Consider the following 18,650-nt stretch of genomic DNA (forward strand, 5'->3'; position numbering starts at 1 on the left):
ACTAATTAACCTCTACATGGTTTTCCCAGATAAACGTCTTGAAAACACAGATAAACAAGATGTTTTGAAGTGAAATCTGTTTCAAATACTTAGACTAGAGTATGTATTATCATCATACGCAGGGCTTTTTGTTCTAAACCATCACATATTTAACCTGAGTGGGGAAAAAAAATAAAACAAAAAAGCAAATAGAAATTACAACAATCTGATTCTTCTGCCTTCCATCCTTAACCTTCATATAATTGATCCTTGTGCAATTTCTGTCATATTTTTTTCAAAAAGTCCAGACAGTGTTTTTAAGTGGATTTTGAGTTTAAACTGGAAGAGAGCATGGGAACACCTACAACACAAGCAGAAATAAGCCCTGTGGTGTTGTTACAGAAAATCACTTCCACAAACAAGTCCTTTCCTTCCTCCACGCTGTGAGAGAGTCAGGTACTCACCAAAGACAGTCCGAGCAGGGACAGATTCTCTGTTCAGCCAAAACGACACTTGTGATAAGATCACAGTCATAATGCAAGGAAGGTATGTCTGGATGACAAAATAACCGATTTTCCTTTTGAGATGAAAATGTGCTGTCATAATAGTATATTCGCCTAGGAGGAGAAAAATGCACACATGGGTAAAATAAGGGAGGCTCACTGATTTGGGGGTTTATGCAGGACAGCTCCACCTCCCGTTTGAGGATGCAATTCAGCCACTCTCAATAGCATGAAAAATGTCTGGATTTCTGCACTATGCAATACCAGGGCACAGAGGTGCTGCTCCATCCTTCTGGTCTTCACATTTGGTCCCCAAAAGCAGAAGACAATGACTGACTAATACTGCACCAAAAACCTGCAGTCCTTTTTGTGCACCTCTTGATGTTCACCGGCATGAAATATCTGGATTGCTGGCAGTGCCTAGGTTGTGCCTGTTTTTGACCATGTCCCACAAATCGTCCCGTCAGAGTAACAATTAAGGCCATCTACTCTTAGAAACCCGATTTACAAGTACAGCTTAACCTCGTTAGGGACCTGTTAATGCCAAGCCATCAGTTTTCAAGAATGACAACAGGTCTGGACACTCCTCCTGCACCACACTTTAGTGACTGCCTTTTACGATATCTGTGCTGCAAAAATTATGCTTTTCCCATAGATTTTAAGAGGTCTTATTAATTGGAGTATCAAAATCCATCAAATTGCTCCTCAAAAAAAAAAAATCCCTCTGGAGCATGCAGTTTTCCTAGAATTTGGTATGCCTTAACCTTTGGAAAGATTACCTGTTTCTGGACAGACATTGTGACATGTCTTGTTCACTTGGGCAATTAATAGAGTACTGCCCTCATGAAGAATTCACTGAAAGCTGCTCCAGCAGTGCTAAATTCCATGTCTTTTATATGCCAAATTCACAGCATTGCCTTAATCTGGCTTTTGTCAGGTCCTCTGAATTTCAATACAAGCCTAAAAAAAATGCACTCCAAAACAGACAGACCAGCTGTCACCTTCCCTAACAGTTCAGTAAAAAATCAGAACTTAAGCAGCTCTTTCAGACTGTTCCTGTAAAACTGTAGTTGTTACTGATGGCTATTCATTGATGGTAACTGCTCCCCAAAGCCAAAATCTTGCTATCTGAGAACAGGCTACTGTTTTACTGGGGAAAATCAGAGCTTAAATATAAGCATAAAAAACAACCAACCCCCTTTGAGCCCTAGCAGATCTCCACTTATATTGACATCAAATTAATTTAAAAGCATGCATTATTCAGCTGGATGCTGATGAAACAGAGTAATGCCTGTTATGAAAAGTATATTGTCCTCTGAGAATAAAACATATATAATTTCACTTTTGACTTACGTATTTTTCAGATCCTGGAAATTTTGGGGTACATATCTCAAATTTTCTAAAGAACAAACTGAATGAAGACCTTAACGACTTAAACTAAAGGATTAGCTATAATCTCTGCTGCAAGAATGGACTGTTACCCTCTATAGAGCAGACACTAAAGGAAAATATGTAACAGACTGAATCTGCATTGAGTGAATTGCACTGAGTTGCAGCCAGCATTGCTAAGCAGTTAGATTTGGTGGATTATTGCTAAGTGACAATATGGCTAATTAGCAGACAACAGGTCTACAGTGAGAGGTCTTCTGCAGGTGTAGCTATCCTGAAGTGTTGAGGTAGAGGAGCTCTGTTCTTCTGGATGAAGTTTACAGACTCACTCATGCTGAGAATTTTAGACTGAAAGACTGGAATAGCACAGAACTGCTTCACCGGACGGCCTGCCTTGATCTTTATGACTTTCTTCTAGAGTCTGATTTTCTTGTGAAATGCTTTCCTGACGAGGGACGTGGAAATGGACAGGGGATGCTGTGAAACTGGGGAGAAAATCCCTGTGAAGCAACGTCTAATTTCCTGCCATTTAGTGTAATTTTGAACCAGGGATGCTGAACATGCTGTTGTCTCACTTGCTTGTTATTTAGGAGCTCTCAGTTTGTGGATTACCAATAAAATAAGCCAGGAGCAGCGGGGTCTACGTGCCTGTAATCTGCTTCTGAGTTGCTGCTGCATTGGGATGTGTTTAAGTCCCAGTGTCCCTGCTCGCTAAGGAGTGACGATGTGCATTATTGATTTTGACAGTATGTTTCTGGAGCTGGAATAAAAACAAAAAACAAAACTGCACAGCTTCAGCAGAGCAACAGGATCCATTTTTTTCTTTTGATGAGCACAGAAAATGAATGCTTATATTTTGATGTTCTTCCATAGCTGATTCTTACCTTTTTGTTTTCTTTAACCTACCAAAGCTCTTGTCTCCACTGAAATAATGATATCACCCAATTTTGTATTTGCTCTTCTCACAGCTTCTATCTTCTCCTATTTTCCCTGCTGCCCTTTTCAAAAATGCCTGCACTAAGAACATCCTCTCCAGCAGACTTGGGGCTGGCAAAAAAAAAAAAAAAAAAAAAAAAAAAAAAAAAAAAAAAAAAAACAGCTTGTTTTTTAATGGCCTGGGACCACTGCTTGAAGTAATGCTAAAAGCTGCCTGAGTTGGCCTCTTGTTTATAGAGAATGAAAACCTGTCTCTGTTGGAGTGGCAAAGCTCCCTCTTACTTCTGTAAGGCTGCAGTATACCCTTAGACCATAAGCTTTCTTAAACAAGGGCTAATTTTTATTATAGGTTTCTGTAGCACTTTTAAACGAGAGTCCTGCTCCTGGTGGGGTCCACTCACCACTGCAAAAACAATTCTAATCACAAATTTAGCACTGATGAAAAGCTCAAGAGTGTGAGTGGCTGCATTTCTTCCCAGAGCTATGCTACTGAGCTGCTGCTGGTCTTAAGTTTTTCTGATGCTTTAAAAGCTAATACAGTGGGGTTTTTTTGGTATCCAGGCGATGGAGTTCTGGAGAGTGTGCTTACAAATTTTCGGGATCTCCCATGCATTCTTCCAATGTCATTATGCTGGGATTCACAGGAGTATTTTAACGAAGATGGGCCAGCCCCTAGGTTTGTTTGGTTGCCATATATGCCTTGGATCAGTTTTATCAACAACAGTTCTGGCACGATCCTGATGTTAGGTCTGTGACACTGCAGTCCCTGATCATGCTGACATCCACAACATTTTGGTCCACAAGAGATGCCTGTGTTTTTCTGATAGTGCTGCACAGGAAACACTCATCTCAAGGAAAAAATCAGACTTATTTGGTGCAGAATGAAGGGCTGATTTTTTACTGTATTATTTAGGCTTTGGATATTTCAGAGTTTGGGCTCCAGCTGGCAGAATTGAAAAGAGTGGGTTTGTGTTTTGTTTTATGGCACTGCAGATCCTAAGTTAGCAATGAGAGACTCTGGGTCTGGGCAACAGAGCTGGGCAACCATTTGCAGAAACCAGCACAATCCACGTGGACCCAGATCCCATATCTGAATGCTTTGAGCACCGCAACAGCAGGATGCACCAGATGTTGGCACTGCTGGAAGCAGTGCGAGATGTCAAGTATCTTCTCTTCTGGGGGAATAATATTTGGGAATGTTAGCACAAAAAAACACACCACACAGGTGGCACGTGTCAGAGCCATTTTCTCTGGCAAGGCTAAAATATTCCTGATTTCAAAATTGGTTGGTGAACTGGGAGCTCCAGGATACCTTTTCTGAGAAGACAGATAAACATAGCAGCTTGGGTACAAAATCAGCAGAATCCCACAGGACTGCTGCAGGTCCAGTATTTCCATTAAAAACAAAAAAATAAAAATCTGTTAGAAAGAGAAGCATAAATGTCCTGTGACATATACAAACATTTTGCCTATGCAACTGCAAGGACTGTGTATTTTGACTCGTGTGTCAAAAAAAAAAAATTTAAATTAAATTAAAAAATCACAGCAGTTGGATTCATGCAACAGCTATTTTCTTTTTCTTTTTCACGTTCAAAAATGCAATAGAAGGAAGAAATGCCTTAGATGGTCGTTCATAAGTAACCCTGATTTCTGGCCTACCATGAGCTTGATGAAGTCCAGAAAATCCATCGTGGACTGATGCTTTCCCGAGTGCAAAATCGGATTTTTGCATTTTGCTAATCCCCGGTTACAATCTGTGTCCTGCTCTTTGTGATCCACCCTGCAATCAGAATCCAGCCACCCCAGATGCAACCCCGGACATTAATATAAAATCTTGATGTTGGAAAACAAGCATTTATTAGCCTAAATCTTAGCGTACAGGAGGGAGGAGGCTACTGGGCAGCACCTCTGGGCTTTGTCTGGAGAGTGCAGCATTCCCTTGGGCTGAGGACTACAAGGAGCTTTCCAAGGCAGACTGCAAGCTGGTGGTAGCCCGGAGCTGACACACTGGAGCACACGCTGCTGGGGCTGGCTTGTTTTCTGGCTCTGAGGAGCAGGACAAGCTTGTAGGAGATGACCCAGTACATCCTCTGGATCTTTTTCTTGGCCATGATGAAGGCAAGAGGGGAGCTGCCATTCATCGCGGAGAACAATGCAGCTATGATGGTAAACTGGTAAGGAAAAAGGTGTCTTTCTTTGCTCTTTAATGGGGGATAGCAACACTTATTTGTCCTTTTTCTACCGCGGTGGCTCCTCTGACTCTGTCATCTCTTGACTTTCATACCTCTTTGCTTTAGGAACAGCTTTGTGACTCCTGAGTTAGGCAAAGGGAAGGGATGAAGCTCCATAGTGGTTGTGTTTCATGGGTCCCTCATGCTGCCTGAGGCAAGCCTTCAATTGCTTTGTCTTGTGTTTGGAGAGTAAGTGACAAGCCTAGCCATCCCCTTTATTGGGCACATTTGGACATCTCGAGCAGAAAGATTTATGCGCCTTGATGCTTTGGTCAAAGCAACCTTGTGTGTGAGTGTACTCCTGCCTGTTTTTACGTCTCCTAAATTTCCCACGGATAGTAACCGGTTCCTGACTTGATCTATACCTCGTCCTCTGCAATCCTGCCCTCCGCTCCAAGCCTGTCATTTTTCACCAGAGATGCGGCTGCATCTCCAGAAGACACCAGGCAATTAGACTGGCTTTGTCATTGCTAATTACATTTCTTCCTGCCGCAGGGTGCCCCCTGTTGCCTCCCAGGCCCCGCAGTGGAAACCTCCCTTCCCTTCAAGGCAGGCTATTTTGTTCCTGCGGGCTGAGGAGCCCTCACGCTCCGTGCTACTAATGTTCTCAGGACGAGTGCATTGTGTAACCTGGTTAAGCCCTTGTCCCGCAGGGCCCCTGTGACGCTTGTCACAGCCTCAGCCCCCCCGGGGCTCCCCCCACCAATGCGCGCCCAGGGCTGCCCTTGCATGGGGGCCTTAAGAAGCAAGGGGGGGACAGCTCACGTGGGTGCCTGGGCCAGGATTAAACCTTCTTTGCCTCCCTAATGCTGCCACATCTGGTGCCTCTGCGTCCAGCTGGGGAGGAAACGGGAATCCTCGGGGCTGGTGGCTCCTCTCCGGCAGCGGGGTCCCCTGGGCACGCTGCAGAGCCACACCACCACGGCCACCTGCCCTCCTCTCCCTCCTCCTCCCCTTGCTGCAGCCTCATCGAGCAAATCATTTTAAAGCGATGATTGAAACGGATCAAATGCGTGGGTGGTGTTTGCCTCCCGGGGTGGTTCCTCCCACAGGGAAATACGCCAGTAATAGCGCTGGCAGCCTGGGCAAAGGCAGCTGCCAAGAAGTTGTGTGCAGTGTCTCCAGCGCTCCTGTTAAATAGCGAGAGCTTGGATGCATCTTCTGCAGCGGCTTTGTAAAGTACCTAACAGCCAGCACAGGGCCCTGTCTGATTTAATACCTCTGCTAAGTAGCCAGGAACCTGCCCGGATCTTCCTAGCACCCCACATCCTACAGATGCATCCCTGTTCTCCCTGAAAAACAACCAGAGCCTTTCAGCAACCAGAGGGGTGGAAATATTCTCCCTACCTGTACTGGTGCTGATGTTTTCAGTTCCTACGGTCTGTCCCATCAGGTGGTACTGGTTAAGTCGTGAACCGTCTTCGGCCACCACCACAGACGTTGTGGTGCTATTAGTCCACACGTAGATCACTTCAGAATTGGGATAAGCATCTGTCAACATGGGGAAAAAGAGATGGTGATGAGTAAAAAAACACCGTGTAATATTTTAGTGGATCCTTAAATGATAAATAGTGGGGAGAGGGAAGAATGGAGGAGTGAGAGTGAATGGAGAAAAACAAATAAAGATGATATAATCATGTTCCCATATGCCCAGCTCAAAAAATATTAGGTTGAAGCCTTCTAATATAACAGATGTGTAGGATGGTTTGTCAGAGGGTGGAACAGTGCAGGTATAAATATAATCCATCACAACCACTCGATTTGGGAAAGAGCAGCTCAGACCCATACTCATGTAGCTGGCGGCTCCTAAACCCCAGCAAGCCGCAGAAGGTATTTCTTGAAGTCCCCCCTCAAAAGCACTCATGCACCTCGAGTGCCTGGGCAAGAGGGAGCTTCTGTGTCTCGTCCCATTTCCAGGATAAAATACCAAGTGATGCTGTGGGCAAGCACAGGATCTGCTGTGTGTGCTGAGTTTGAGATATGTGCATGTGGGCGAGGGGATGTGTGTGGGGGATGACTGCAGATGAAGGAAGCTGGGACAAGTGTGTGTGCCCCTCTGTGCATGCATGTCTGTGACCCACAAGAGCAGAGAAAGTACTGAGGGGTGGGATGGCATGAGGGAGAGCAGGAGCAGGGTGTTGTGCTTACTGGAGCGAACTGGTGGTGGTGCAGATACACCTGCACGCCTGGAGATGAGAATGTGACAAGATCTCTCTTACATGCATTTGGAAGTCCTTGGAAATAAAGGCAGTGGCAGAACTGCCAACTCATTCCCTCCTCAGTAATGTTGCTGTTATTTTTAAAGCCTTAACACCTGGAGTAATTAAGCTATTATAAAAGAATCTCATTTTTCTTTTAGAAATACTGACAACGCTGTCTTTTATTTTTATTTTTTAAGCTTTCTCTGCAGATTAAGTCAAAAAAAAAAAAAAGGAGCTGACTATACATTTGAATATATTTTATTTAATTAAGGAGATCTCACACTTCTTACCTGAGCACCCTGATCATAGAGAGATTTCGGGTAATTTTACTGAAGGCATGTTACATAGGCTGGAGTCCACTGTACTAATATCTCTGGGCAACAGGCGAGGCTTACTTTCCCAGTAGGATGTGAAATGCAGATAGAGCTCGAAGGGGTTGAAATCAAATGCAAATATCTCACCTTCTGCACTCTGTAACTAGTAAGTTGGTGGTGCAGAATGTTTTCTTCTGAAAAAAAATCATGTTCTCGTTCAATACAATCTAGTAGGCAACATGTGGTGGCCTTCCAGATAAGAACTTAAAAGGCAAAGGCAGGAGGCTAGCTTGAAGGATTTTGTGTACTGTGTACTGTCTCCAACAGACCCCAAGTTTTGGTTGCCAGAGCCAGCAAGGTGTCTTGGAAAGCTGTGACGCCACGGAGGACTTAAAAACTTTCCCAGAAAGCAGTTCAACGTGAACTTCTGAGTCACTGCAATGGGAAAAAATATGCTAAGGCAGCCCCTGGATTCATACAGCCAGGAACGTCAAGCAGCAAACGGGAAGTCATCCTGGTTCGGGTTAGGAGCAGCCGTAGCACAATGAATCACATTGTGAGCTGCAGATCACTTGGATGCTGGAGCAGGCAGCAGGGAGGAAAGCAGTACCTTGTTTTCCCTGTTGCTAATCTTCCCTGAGCATCTGTGGGAAGTGCTACCAGAGGCAGAATACTAGGCTGGGTACACCTTTGATCTGAGTTTTTACAGCTATTCTTACATTGTTGTCCACACTTTAGAAAAGCTATGGAAATAATGACAGAGAAAGAAGTTCAAAAGAGGGTCACAAGTATCTCCAGGGCCTGGAAAACAAGTGTTATGATTTGCAGCTTAAGGAGCTCAACTTATTTAGCTCACTGACAAGAAGCTGAGACATGACTCAATCACTGAGCATAGATACTTCCATGCAGAAAAGAAATCTAAGAACAGGGTGGATTTTTCACACTACTGACAAAAGGAAAAGAAAAAAAAAATCAGTGCCTGAAAGATTTCAGAGAGATTCTGATGAAGAATAGGACACAATTTCCTAATTGGGGGTTGGGGTGTGATTAAACAGTGGATAATCTTCCAAGAAAAGACCATGGACTGCTGTCACTAGAAATATAAATATAGGATGAGATCTTTTTCATCATACCTCTGATAGTAGCTTGTTGCTGCTGTGCTCATTGCTGGAGCTAATCCAAGTTTTGGAATTTGAGAATCTATGAATCCTCCATCCTTATTAGCCATGCAGCCATGCAGGACTGCCCACACGCTTTTCATATGCTTGTATTTGTAGCTGTGGAGTAAAATTGCTGTAATTACATCTCATGATCTGCTTTGAAAGCCTACGAAGGAATTTCTTCCCTACTGCAAAATATTTGCATCACAAAAAGTGGTGGAATTTCACCTTTCCCTTAAGAGAAGAGATGCTCTCCTCATCTCAGAGATGATTACAAGTTTATAGCATTCCTTAAGCAATTCCAAAGCTAGATCTGGAGAAAAGAAGTAGGAGGAGATGGGTTGGTTTAAAAAGATGCTGCAGAAAACCCTCTTTTTAAAATGCTTATCTGGTACATGTTGTTCATATGTTGATGGCCCCAGTGAGTGCTGGATCTGTGTAGGACACTTTTCTGTTGAAAACACTGTAACCACATTCCACTGACATTGAGATCACAATGGGACACAGGCCTATAAGGTTTAAAAGGCATTCAGATGTGTTACTTCTTAGCTCTACCTACCTTTGATGATCCTAAACTAAACCAGTGTCTCTGCTTTGAATTTCAGCCTTTACTGGGTACTTAAACACATGCACCTGTGCAGGCTTGGGGGCTCTTATTCTGGAACAGCCCAGCACATCCTTCTGTAAAAAAAATAACATCTGTAATTCAAACAGAGGCTGGGAGGTGCCAAACTGTGCCCAGACACACCAGATCTCACAGGCAATGCTTTGTGAGGCTGCTTTCTTTCTAAATTGGGGCAGGAAAGGGAGGCCTGGCAAGAAGAGCGAGCAGATAGGCAAGCAAGGGCAGAGCCTGGGACCAGTCCCTGCTTGGGAGGACTCCAGTTTGTGGATCCTCTTTCACAGGAGAATATCTATTGCTAGGCCACAGGATGGATGGCTGAGGGTGCCCCTTTCTACCCTCTTTCTGCCTGGGTGCCCTGCCACTGACCAGCCAGGAGTAAAAGCATCTCTGGGGGAAGGGAGAACAGCCCAGCTAGGAGGGGAGCTCCCAGCTTCTCCTTCCAGTGCTATCTGCTCTGTTTGCTTTGTGATGTAGACAACGGAGGACTCAGGAATTTTCTTCTCCCTGCAGTGCGGTTTCCCTTGCTTGCTTCTGCTCTGACTTCAAACTAACTGCGGTGGGACTACAAGAGCTTCTTGTGCAGGAGCAGAAGGGGGGCTGTTGATAGGGCTTGAAGAGATATGGGTTGCACACATCTTTATGGAGCCCACCCCAAATGGATGCAGTCAGCAGTGATTTCCCTGCCTCCAAAGAATTAATTAGGAAGGAGAAGGCATTAGGAATAGGATGAATATACCCCAGTCTATGGATAACCTATCGCACAAGGATCATGGATATGAACTCCTCATCTATCTCCCATGCAACTGTAAGAAAACCAGGCCTGTGTTTTAAAAGGCTGTTATAAAGGATTCTTTTGCTTAATGCCTCCTTACCTCACTCTGGGCAGGCTATGAGAATCTAAGCTTCCTTGTAAGAAAGAGAAGAATTTAGAAAATGTCAAAACAGGAATGTGAATGTAAAAAGATGCAGCCACCCCCTCAGTCCCTAAGCACCCTTGAGAGAAATGTACAGCTCTGACAGGAATAGGCTACCCCACAAACCTTGGTGTGGCAGCGGAACCACCAACTATGTGTTTTCTGGTCATCTAGATAAACCTCTTGGTGCCTGTGTAATTGTGCTACATGATTGTCTTCCTGACCTTCTGCTACACCTTCCCAGAAATCTCAGACTCCAGTTATCCTGATCTTGAGTACCAAAGGCTCCAGCTCCACTCCTGATAACCCATGCAGTATAATTAGACACAGTCATATTGAAAGCTGAATGTGTGGGAGTAGTCTAGAATAATGTTATTTTGCTACTGGGATAGAGCAGCTGCTAATGGAGAGGTGGTATTATTCACTGTCATACCAAACTGTGTAAAAACCTCCTTCTGTTTCAGTAAAGCTCCCAGAAGGTTTTCGGTCTGCCTTGCTCGCTGAAGGACTGAAGAACTTCAGCTCCTGCTTTCTAGAGTTATGGGAAAGGCTTACTGCTGATTAGGGAATGAGGCCCTCACCTCCTCCACACGGTGTGCACACGGAGCAAGGAGTCTCCCAGTGAGTGACAGGAAAATGTAGTAAATGCTTTGGGTTAGCAAGCTGAAAGAACACTGCTGGTGTTGCTGTAAAAGCAAACCCAAATTCAAAGCCACTGAAAATACAACTGAGGGTGCTTGGTTTTCAGTCTAATTTAAGCAAGTAGGCTTCTTCTGCTATTCTGAATCCAAATAATTAATTTGGTGTTCTTTACCACCATTTTGCTAGCTTGCCAAAGAAAGGGGGAAGCCTCATTCAGTTATTCTTTCTCTTCTAAGCTCACTCTTACAAAAAGCAAGAAAAAAAAGGTAGCAGTTGAGATGAACAGCTGAAAATACAGAGAGGTATGATGTTATTAAAAGAAAGAAAATGACAACAGATTTATTTCTATTGGGCATTTGATAAATGACTGCAGACTTATCACCTACCAAAATGATGAAATAAAGTCATTTCTTCTCTTATCTGTTTATTGATGAGCGGATCCATTTTTCTACGTTCCAACATCCAACATACACCGCAGTGAATATAAAACCCGTAAAGAACTCCTTTGTTGTTTTTCCACCCTCTCCACTATCTTCCTGCTCTCATATATCTGGCAAGGTGAGCATGAAATGGTCCTTCTTACACCAGTGAACAGAGGGCAGGCGAGCAACCACAGCCAACGGGAGGAAGTACATTAAGACAGGGTCTAACAGAGCAAAGCAGCTAGTTGGTAAGACCTAGAGGAACCTTGCCATTCACCCCTTGTCGGGTGCCCTGTTTTCCCTTGGACAGTTGTACCTGAGCAGGAAAAGACACACTGGGACAACTGTCTGCATTGACTTGTTGCCCTCTTTCAAGGTGTTTCTACTTCAGTTTTGGTAAAGCCTTACAATAAGGTTTTTAGAAGGACAGGAGTTAGATGTTCAGTTGCCCTCCCCAGTGAGTGAAACAGTGTGAGTCACGCAGCCCCCTCCCAGTGAGCAGTCCATCAGCAGGAAGCCTTCTTCTGCCACTGCCTCTGCCACAGGAGCTAGCCCCACCTGTGGCTACTGACACACGTTTTCCCTTCTCCCTTTTCTTTCTCTTCTACATTGAAATAAACTCCAGGAAAAAAATATTAATAATAATAATAATAATAATAAAAAATCTTAGCTCCTTAAGTCAAATAAAACCAAATATGGATGACTGAGTCCAAACTTTAGGTCCGTGGGACCCAGATGTATTTCTAGGACTGAATTTTTTAAGCTATAATCACCCACAAAAAAATCTACAATTGAATTCTACAATTAAACAAACTGTCTAGCCACAGTCCATGACTGGATTTTTTCTTTTAGAAATACACTACTTAGAGATACCTAAAGAGATACTGTAGAAATTTGACTCAGCTTGTTTTCTATTTTACTCATTACAACTGTGCAGTTACATTCTTAGCTTTTACCATCATATTTATTACATGCCTCAAGATTGTCAGACTGCCTGATTTTGGAACCATTGCTAACCCCTATCAAAGTCTGTTGATTGTGAAGGCTGTGCATAAATTGTTTTTAGAAACTCTAGTTATAATAGCAATATTCAAACAAATATCTATGTCCATCTCTCTACCTATGTATTTGACTCACTTAGAAGAGACCGTTAGATAACTCAGTAGAGATCCAGATTTACAATCATGCAGATTTCTGCAGGCAGTAAAACAGTGCTGCTAAGAAGCCATAAGGTAGCAGCTTGAATTCCAAAATTCAGGCTGGGTTTCTTCTCGTTGGTGCATGAATACTTTTTACCTTATTACACAGTGCTGTCAATGTTTGTGTCTATACAGCTGAGGCTAGATTTGAGTTCTGTAATTGGAATTTCCCATTAAATTGACTTGATGAGAATGAATCAGTGTACAAATGAGATCACTCTATAGGAAGAAGAAGAGATCGAGTAAAAATGTAAATTTAAATATAAAAATAACAAACGGTTCTAAATATGCACGCACTGGGTCTGGGGGGAAATAGCTTTTTATAAAAGTAAGTTATTAAAGTAAAACAGTGATTTAAATTCTAAGAGAAATGTATTCACCTATTCAATGACTAAGAGCATAAATCAAGACTTTTCCATAGTGTGATGCTGAATTCTGCTGTTCTTATGGGAGTTTGGAGGTCACAGAAATTACTTAAGGGACCTGAAATCATCGGAATTAAAACCGACCATTTAAACTGGCATGAGCTTACAACATCTTGATAAACAGCATGAATGATTTTGAATATATGCCATGGACAAGAAGCATAACATAAATGAGAATCACTTAGAATCACAGAGTGGTTGGGGTTGGAAGGAACATACTGAGATCATCCAATCCAAACCCCAGCTCAAGCTGGGCCACCTAAAGCCAGTTGTCCAGGACCACGTCCACACGGTTTTCGACTGTCTCCAAGGATGGAGACTCCACAACCTCCCTAGGCAACCTATTCCACTGTTTGACCACCCTCAAAATGAAAATGTTTTCTTGTGTTCTGATAGAATTTCGTGCTTTTAAATTTGTGCCCATCATCTGTTGTCCCGTCACTGGGCACCACTGAGAAGAGCCTGTCTCTCCTCTTTTCTTTCCCTCCCATCACGTATTTATACAGATGGAATAAATCCCCCTGAACCTTCTCTTCTCAAGGCTGAACAGTCCCAGCTTTCTCAGCCTCTCACTATATGAAAGATGCTCCAGCCTTTAAATCATATTTGTGGTCCTGCACCTGACATGTTCCACAAAGTCCCTATCTTTCTTGTACTGGTGATATCAGAATGGGGCATAGTGCCCCAAACGTAAGTAGAAATGAAAAACTCAGAATGAAATATTTTTGGAACAGCACAATATCATCTAGATGGGACAAAAGAGGACCTACAAGGAGGAAGTCATCATCATGGACTTAAAGCTACTCTTCTATGAAACTGATGAGAAAAGATAATAGGACACCATTGACTGTGAAATAGTCAGCAGGAATTTCAGCCTTACTAAAATGACCATTGTTTCTGTTCTCCCAGAATTTACAAGAAAAATATGTATTGATAATATGGGCAGTATTTTATATGTTTTCCCAATACAAAGTTTTATTTGATCTCTTTTTTTTCTTTTTTTTTTTTTTTTCACATTCCACAGGGAATGGAAGAGGATGCTTTAAAAATGTGCTAGACAGGTCTCAAGAGACTTCATTACTAAGCAACACTAATATACTGTACTGATCATTACTAAAAAAATAAAGCCCTAAGTCAGATCGAAATGACTCTGTTTCAGAATGTAATTTATAAGTCACCTTAGGAAAAGGTGGGAATAGGAATGTGATAGAAGTGTCTACGGCTTGGAAATTAAATGGAAACACCAACTGTACCTACAAAGTGGTGAGAAATACAGAACTGAAGATGCCTGCGAAATTTGTTTTGAGACACAGAGTTTTATGATGTTCCTTCAGCTTTTCAAAGCAAGTGACAGGTGGAAGGTCCTACTTAATTTTAGAAATTCCAGTTCATGGGTGAAAACTCTAAATGTGACCCTACTTTGAGCTCAAAAAACATAAAGCAAAGGAAGAAAAAAGCCTTGTGATTTTGCCTGAAAAAAACTTTGTAATTTTTGAGGTGTGATTCATGGTTAGCATAGGCAAGGCTGCTGACTGCTTTAATACAATAAATTAGCTATTTGCAAGCTGGTACACTAAATCACAGTCATACCAATGATGAACATAATATGAATACTAATGAACGGTTGCACTGATAATTTGCCCAGCCACAGTACCCTCCCAGGATGCTATTACACCACCTAAGAATAGCCCTAAGCTAGGAGCTGTGCACAGTAATGCAGAATTTCTCTCAAGGATCACTGTGGAGACCCAATTTGGCAACCGGAGCACTGCCCCTCAGAGAGGTCTGCATATTTGCCCCCATGCAGGCAGTGTCACCACCAGGACAGCTGGCGATTCGCTGCCCCGTCCTGCGTGCCCACATGGCAATGGGGAGCAATCAGAGCAGTGCATATATTCCCCAGGCACAGGGACTGCAACTGCAAACTGTCTCCTCACTGTGAAATCTGACAATGTAGGTGCCTCATGCATGGCATACCAACCAGAGCCGGGATCCCCAGGCTCTGCTCGGAGAAAGAGAACAGCAAAAAGATAAAGTTTTCCCAGTGGGACACCCTGGACCACATCAAAAGGACAACATATGGGCACATTTAGACAACTAACCTGTGCCACCCACGCCATGGGCAGACTGAAATGGGTGACTAAACAGAGGCTGCTCTTGGGTTATTTCATGTCCACGTGCTCTGAGGCATCAGGTCATCTTCCCAAAGTGCCTGCTCTCATCTGAGAGCTGACTTTAGGGAGCAGGTGATGTCTTCCTTTTTTTGCCTGTTCTTTTCAGCCCCCCTTCCCATTTCTTCCCTTCACTGCAGTCAGTATTTATAACACAACCTCCTCCTTTATTTTGGGATTTAGTCTCAGTAGTCTTGATCTAGAACTAATCCAAGAATTGATTCTCTACCATATGTAATGGTGGCTGTACAACTGACTTTCACATGGAAGGGCTCAAAACCTGGTATTCTGGCCTTGATGTTTTCTTTTTTTCTGTTACAGCTGGTAAAAATATCTGTTGCAAGAGTAATACAGCAACCGAGCAGAAGGATGTGCTGGGATGACATTTAAAAATCTGAAATATCCTGGAACCCCCCCTGACCATACGCTGGTCTTTGTAGGCCTGGCATATGGCAGTTCCAAATTGGTTGGCCAGTTTGAGTGCCACAGTAACATTTAATGAACTTTGAATTTGCAATCACTATATTAGGCAGCTATATTAACTGCTTCATTAGATAAAACAGCATGGTCATGAGGAAGACGCTAGAGATTTAATTTACTTTTTGCAAAGCAAATAAAAGTATCCTCCAAAGTGTGACTGACACCATTACTCACACTGCACAGTATCTTACTCTGTAAGCAATCTTGATTGCAGTGGTCCACTCATTTTGCAAGCTGCTGCTTAATATCAGCAAAGCTAATGAGATCAGCTCTCCAGGAGTATCGCTAGGGTTTCCTTTGAGAAATTTCCTTTTCCTTTGAGAAATGCTGAGTGAATTTTAGAAGGTTTTAAAGGGTGCCTTCAAAAACATGGTATTTTTGGCCAAAACTTACTTCATGGAGTGAAACCATGACCTTACCATAATTAATGGAAGTTCTTCCCACCCACTTCAGTGGCAACAGGCACTCACAGGCAGCACATCTACTGAGCTACCATTCAGAGCATCATGATTTATGCATCAGTGGGACCTGAAACCAGCCAAGAGTGATTGGGACTACTTGCAGAACTAAACATATGCCTTTGTTTCTGAAACTGGTCTCTTAATGAAGACATTTACAACTCTCAGAAGTACTGCTACACTAATAACACTGTGCGAATGTATGATCAATAGACAGGTAGAGGCAGTAGGCTGAAATATTATTGTTCAAACACTTTAACACTGCTCAGAGACTACAACCACCAGAACTTATTCTTTATGCCCAAGTTGCAGTCACTTAAGGCTCAGCAGTGGGAAAACTCCCAAAACCCCAAGGTCAGAGAAAAGATCCTCTTGTTCCCATCCTCAGCTGCTAGCCTCAAGGCTCAAACTTAGCTGGGTTTTCCTGAACCCTGGAAGCCAGCCCTTTGGCAGGCATATTGCTATTTCATATACCATCACATGCTGCAACATGATTGAAAATGTCAGGCACGCAAGGCTACTTGAAACTCTGAAGAGCATCGTCTGCTCCAGGGCCCTTCAGGGCAGCAGTGCAGAATGAGGAGCACCTGCAGTCCCGAGAATGGGTGCTGGTGCAGAGACCCAGCAGCACAGCTTCTATTTCTGCTCCCGACACTGAGCTGGAGGGTGACCTTCTGGAAGAGACTCCAGCTTTTTCAGCCTGTGACTAGGCTCCTTTGCGGGGTCATAGTGTAGCCTGGTATATAGGAGGAGGGGGCTGCTCTGGTTTGCCATGTGAGGGCAGCCGCACACTCGCTCTTCCTCCTCTCTCCCTTCACCTTCCACTGATGTATAACCGAGGCTTTTTTATTTCCCTTCGTAATGAACACAAAAGGAGTGTTTTGTTAATGGGCACAGAACAACCCGAGGCCATCAGTTGTTGAACTCGGTGGTGGATAAAAGCCCTTTCCACTGGGAGCCCCTCTGAAGGGAGCTGGTGCTCGTCAGAGAAAGCCCCATTTTGCAGGCATGTGTCCGCCACATAGCTAAAATGTCCCCTCTTTGGGAGCCCATCCCCTCTGGCCACAGAGACCCTGGGCCAAAGGCGCTTAAGTATTCATCTTCCCTGTACACAAGTAAAACATTTCCTTATCGACAGCTATCAGCTGACCTATTTTAGTCATCTGCTTTAGGAGGAGATTAACCTGAGTGTAAAAATACCTGCTTCTCTCCCCTGACTATAAGAGGGGTGAGAGTGGTTAGCTCAGCTGTATATATTTACTCTGCAGAAATATAAATTTAGGAGAGAAGGATCTCATCTTTGCTGACAGATTTACTACTGGGATGCTTTCGGCAAAGCGGCTAGCTGGTAGCACAGGCTGGACGTGAGCAGACTTTCAGTGGACGTGGTATGGGAACGGGGAAAAAAAAGACAGCCCTTCAGGCTTCCCTTCTTCCCTTCTATTTCTTCACCTAGAAAAGACTACTTTCTACAACCCGAAAAGACTACTTATTTTAAAGAAACTTGCTGAGCTCGAACTTCAGCATGCAGTAAATCACAGCTTGGGCTAACCTGGCTTTCGGTACAGGGGATGAGGCTAACACAGGACCCGGCAATTTGGAGGGAGGACTGATGGCTGACAAGAGACCGAGGTGTCAGGAAGGAGCTGCCAGACTGGAAACTGAAATCAAAGTTTCGGCAGTGTCTTGCAGCTTTTTTTTCTTTCCCCTAAAGCTGTAGGCAAGTCATTAATGTACTGCAGTAGCACTGGGAGGCTCTAATTGAACCTAGGGACCCATAACAACAGAGGCAATAAAAGCAGGTAATGAACCACTCTATCTTTGCTCAGAAGAGACTGTAATTGCTCTTTGCCTCCTTCATCCTCACCTGCAAAATGCAGGCAGAGGAGACCTACCTGCCTCACACCAGTATCATGAGAATGATTTCAGAAGTGTTTATGAAATGCTTACAAGCCACAGAAACAGCCACCTTAGAAAACAACAGCCATTAAAAACCTGGCGTGTGAAGCAGTGGAGCAGTTGTTACCCATTTGTCCCATTTACAAATAATATCCCATTTACTGGTGGCATAAACCTGTGATCCACAGCTGGCGACTTTAAGCCCTTGCTGTGCTTTTGGGGGCATTATGGGCCAAGTAACGTCTTTGCAGGTTTGCACCCAAGGATCATTTCAAAGCTATAGATGCCTTAAGCTCATGAAGCAGAGTATCTGCATGTTATTTTCTACTGCTGACAACTCAAATTGAATCACAGTTTTCCTGCAATCAGGCAGTTGCGCAGCCTTTAAATGTAGGATGTAATCTCCAGAGTGGGAAATACATGCTGATGCTTGTATCATCAGCAAAGCACCTGGATCTCCACACTGTTCTGCCACTACAGCATCGAGACCTCTTTCAGGCGAGGGAAAAAAATGTTGAGTATCTCCACACTAGTTCCTCTCCCTGCCTGAATTTCTGTTTTCTTGAGCTGATGTCAGTCAAGCTTTTCCTCCTGAAAAGCCTGCTGTGTGTGGGCCACCTTCCGATGAAGAGGCTGCCCACCAGGCAGGAGGCTTGCAAGCTTTCAGCCACGGCTGCTCAAGCAGCTACAGAAGGTGCCAGC

General features: G+C 43.6%; 1 protein-coding gene across 4 annotated transcripts in view; it reads right to left on the bottom strand.

Moving 5' to 3' along the window:
• GABRA5 (gamma-aminobutyric acid type A receptor subunit alpha5) overlaps positions 1-18,650 on the bottom strand; it is a 57,754-nt gene that overhangs the window by 3,642 nt on the left and 35,462 nt on the right. For all 4 annotated transcript variants that reach the window (XM_083824286.1, XM_083824287.1, XM_083824288.1 and 1 more), the window contains 2 exons: positions 6,386-6,529; positions 444-596 (listed from right to left, as the gene is read on the bottom strand). In XM_083824286.1, the coding sequence (XP_083680412.1) occupies positions 444-596; positions 6,386-6,529 (297 nt within the window). The remainder of the gene's footprint in view (positions 1-443; positions 597-6,385; positions 6,530-18,650) is intronic.

The sequence above is a fragment of the Anser anser genome (genome assembly GCF_964211835.1).
Source record: "Anser anser genome assembly, chromosome: 1".
Classification (NCBI taxonomy): Eukaryota; Metazoa; Chordata; class Aves; order Anseriformes; family Anatidae; genus Anser; species Anser anser.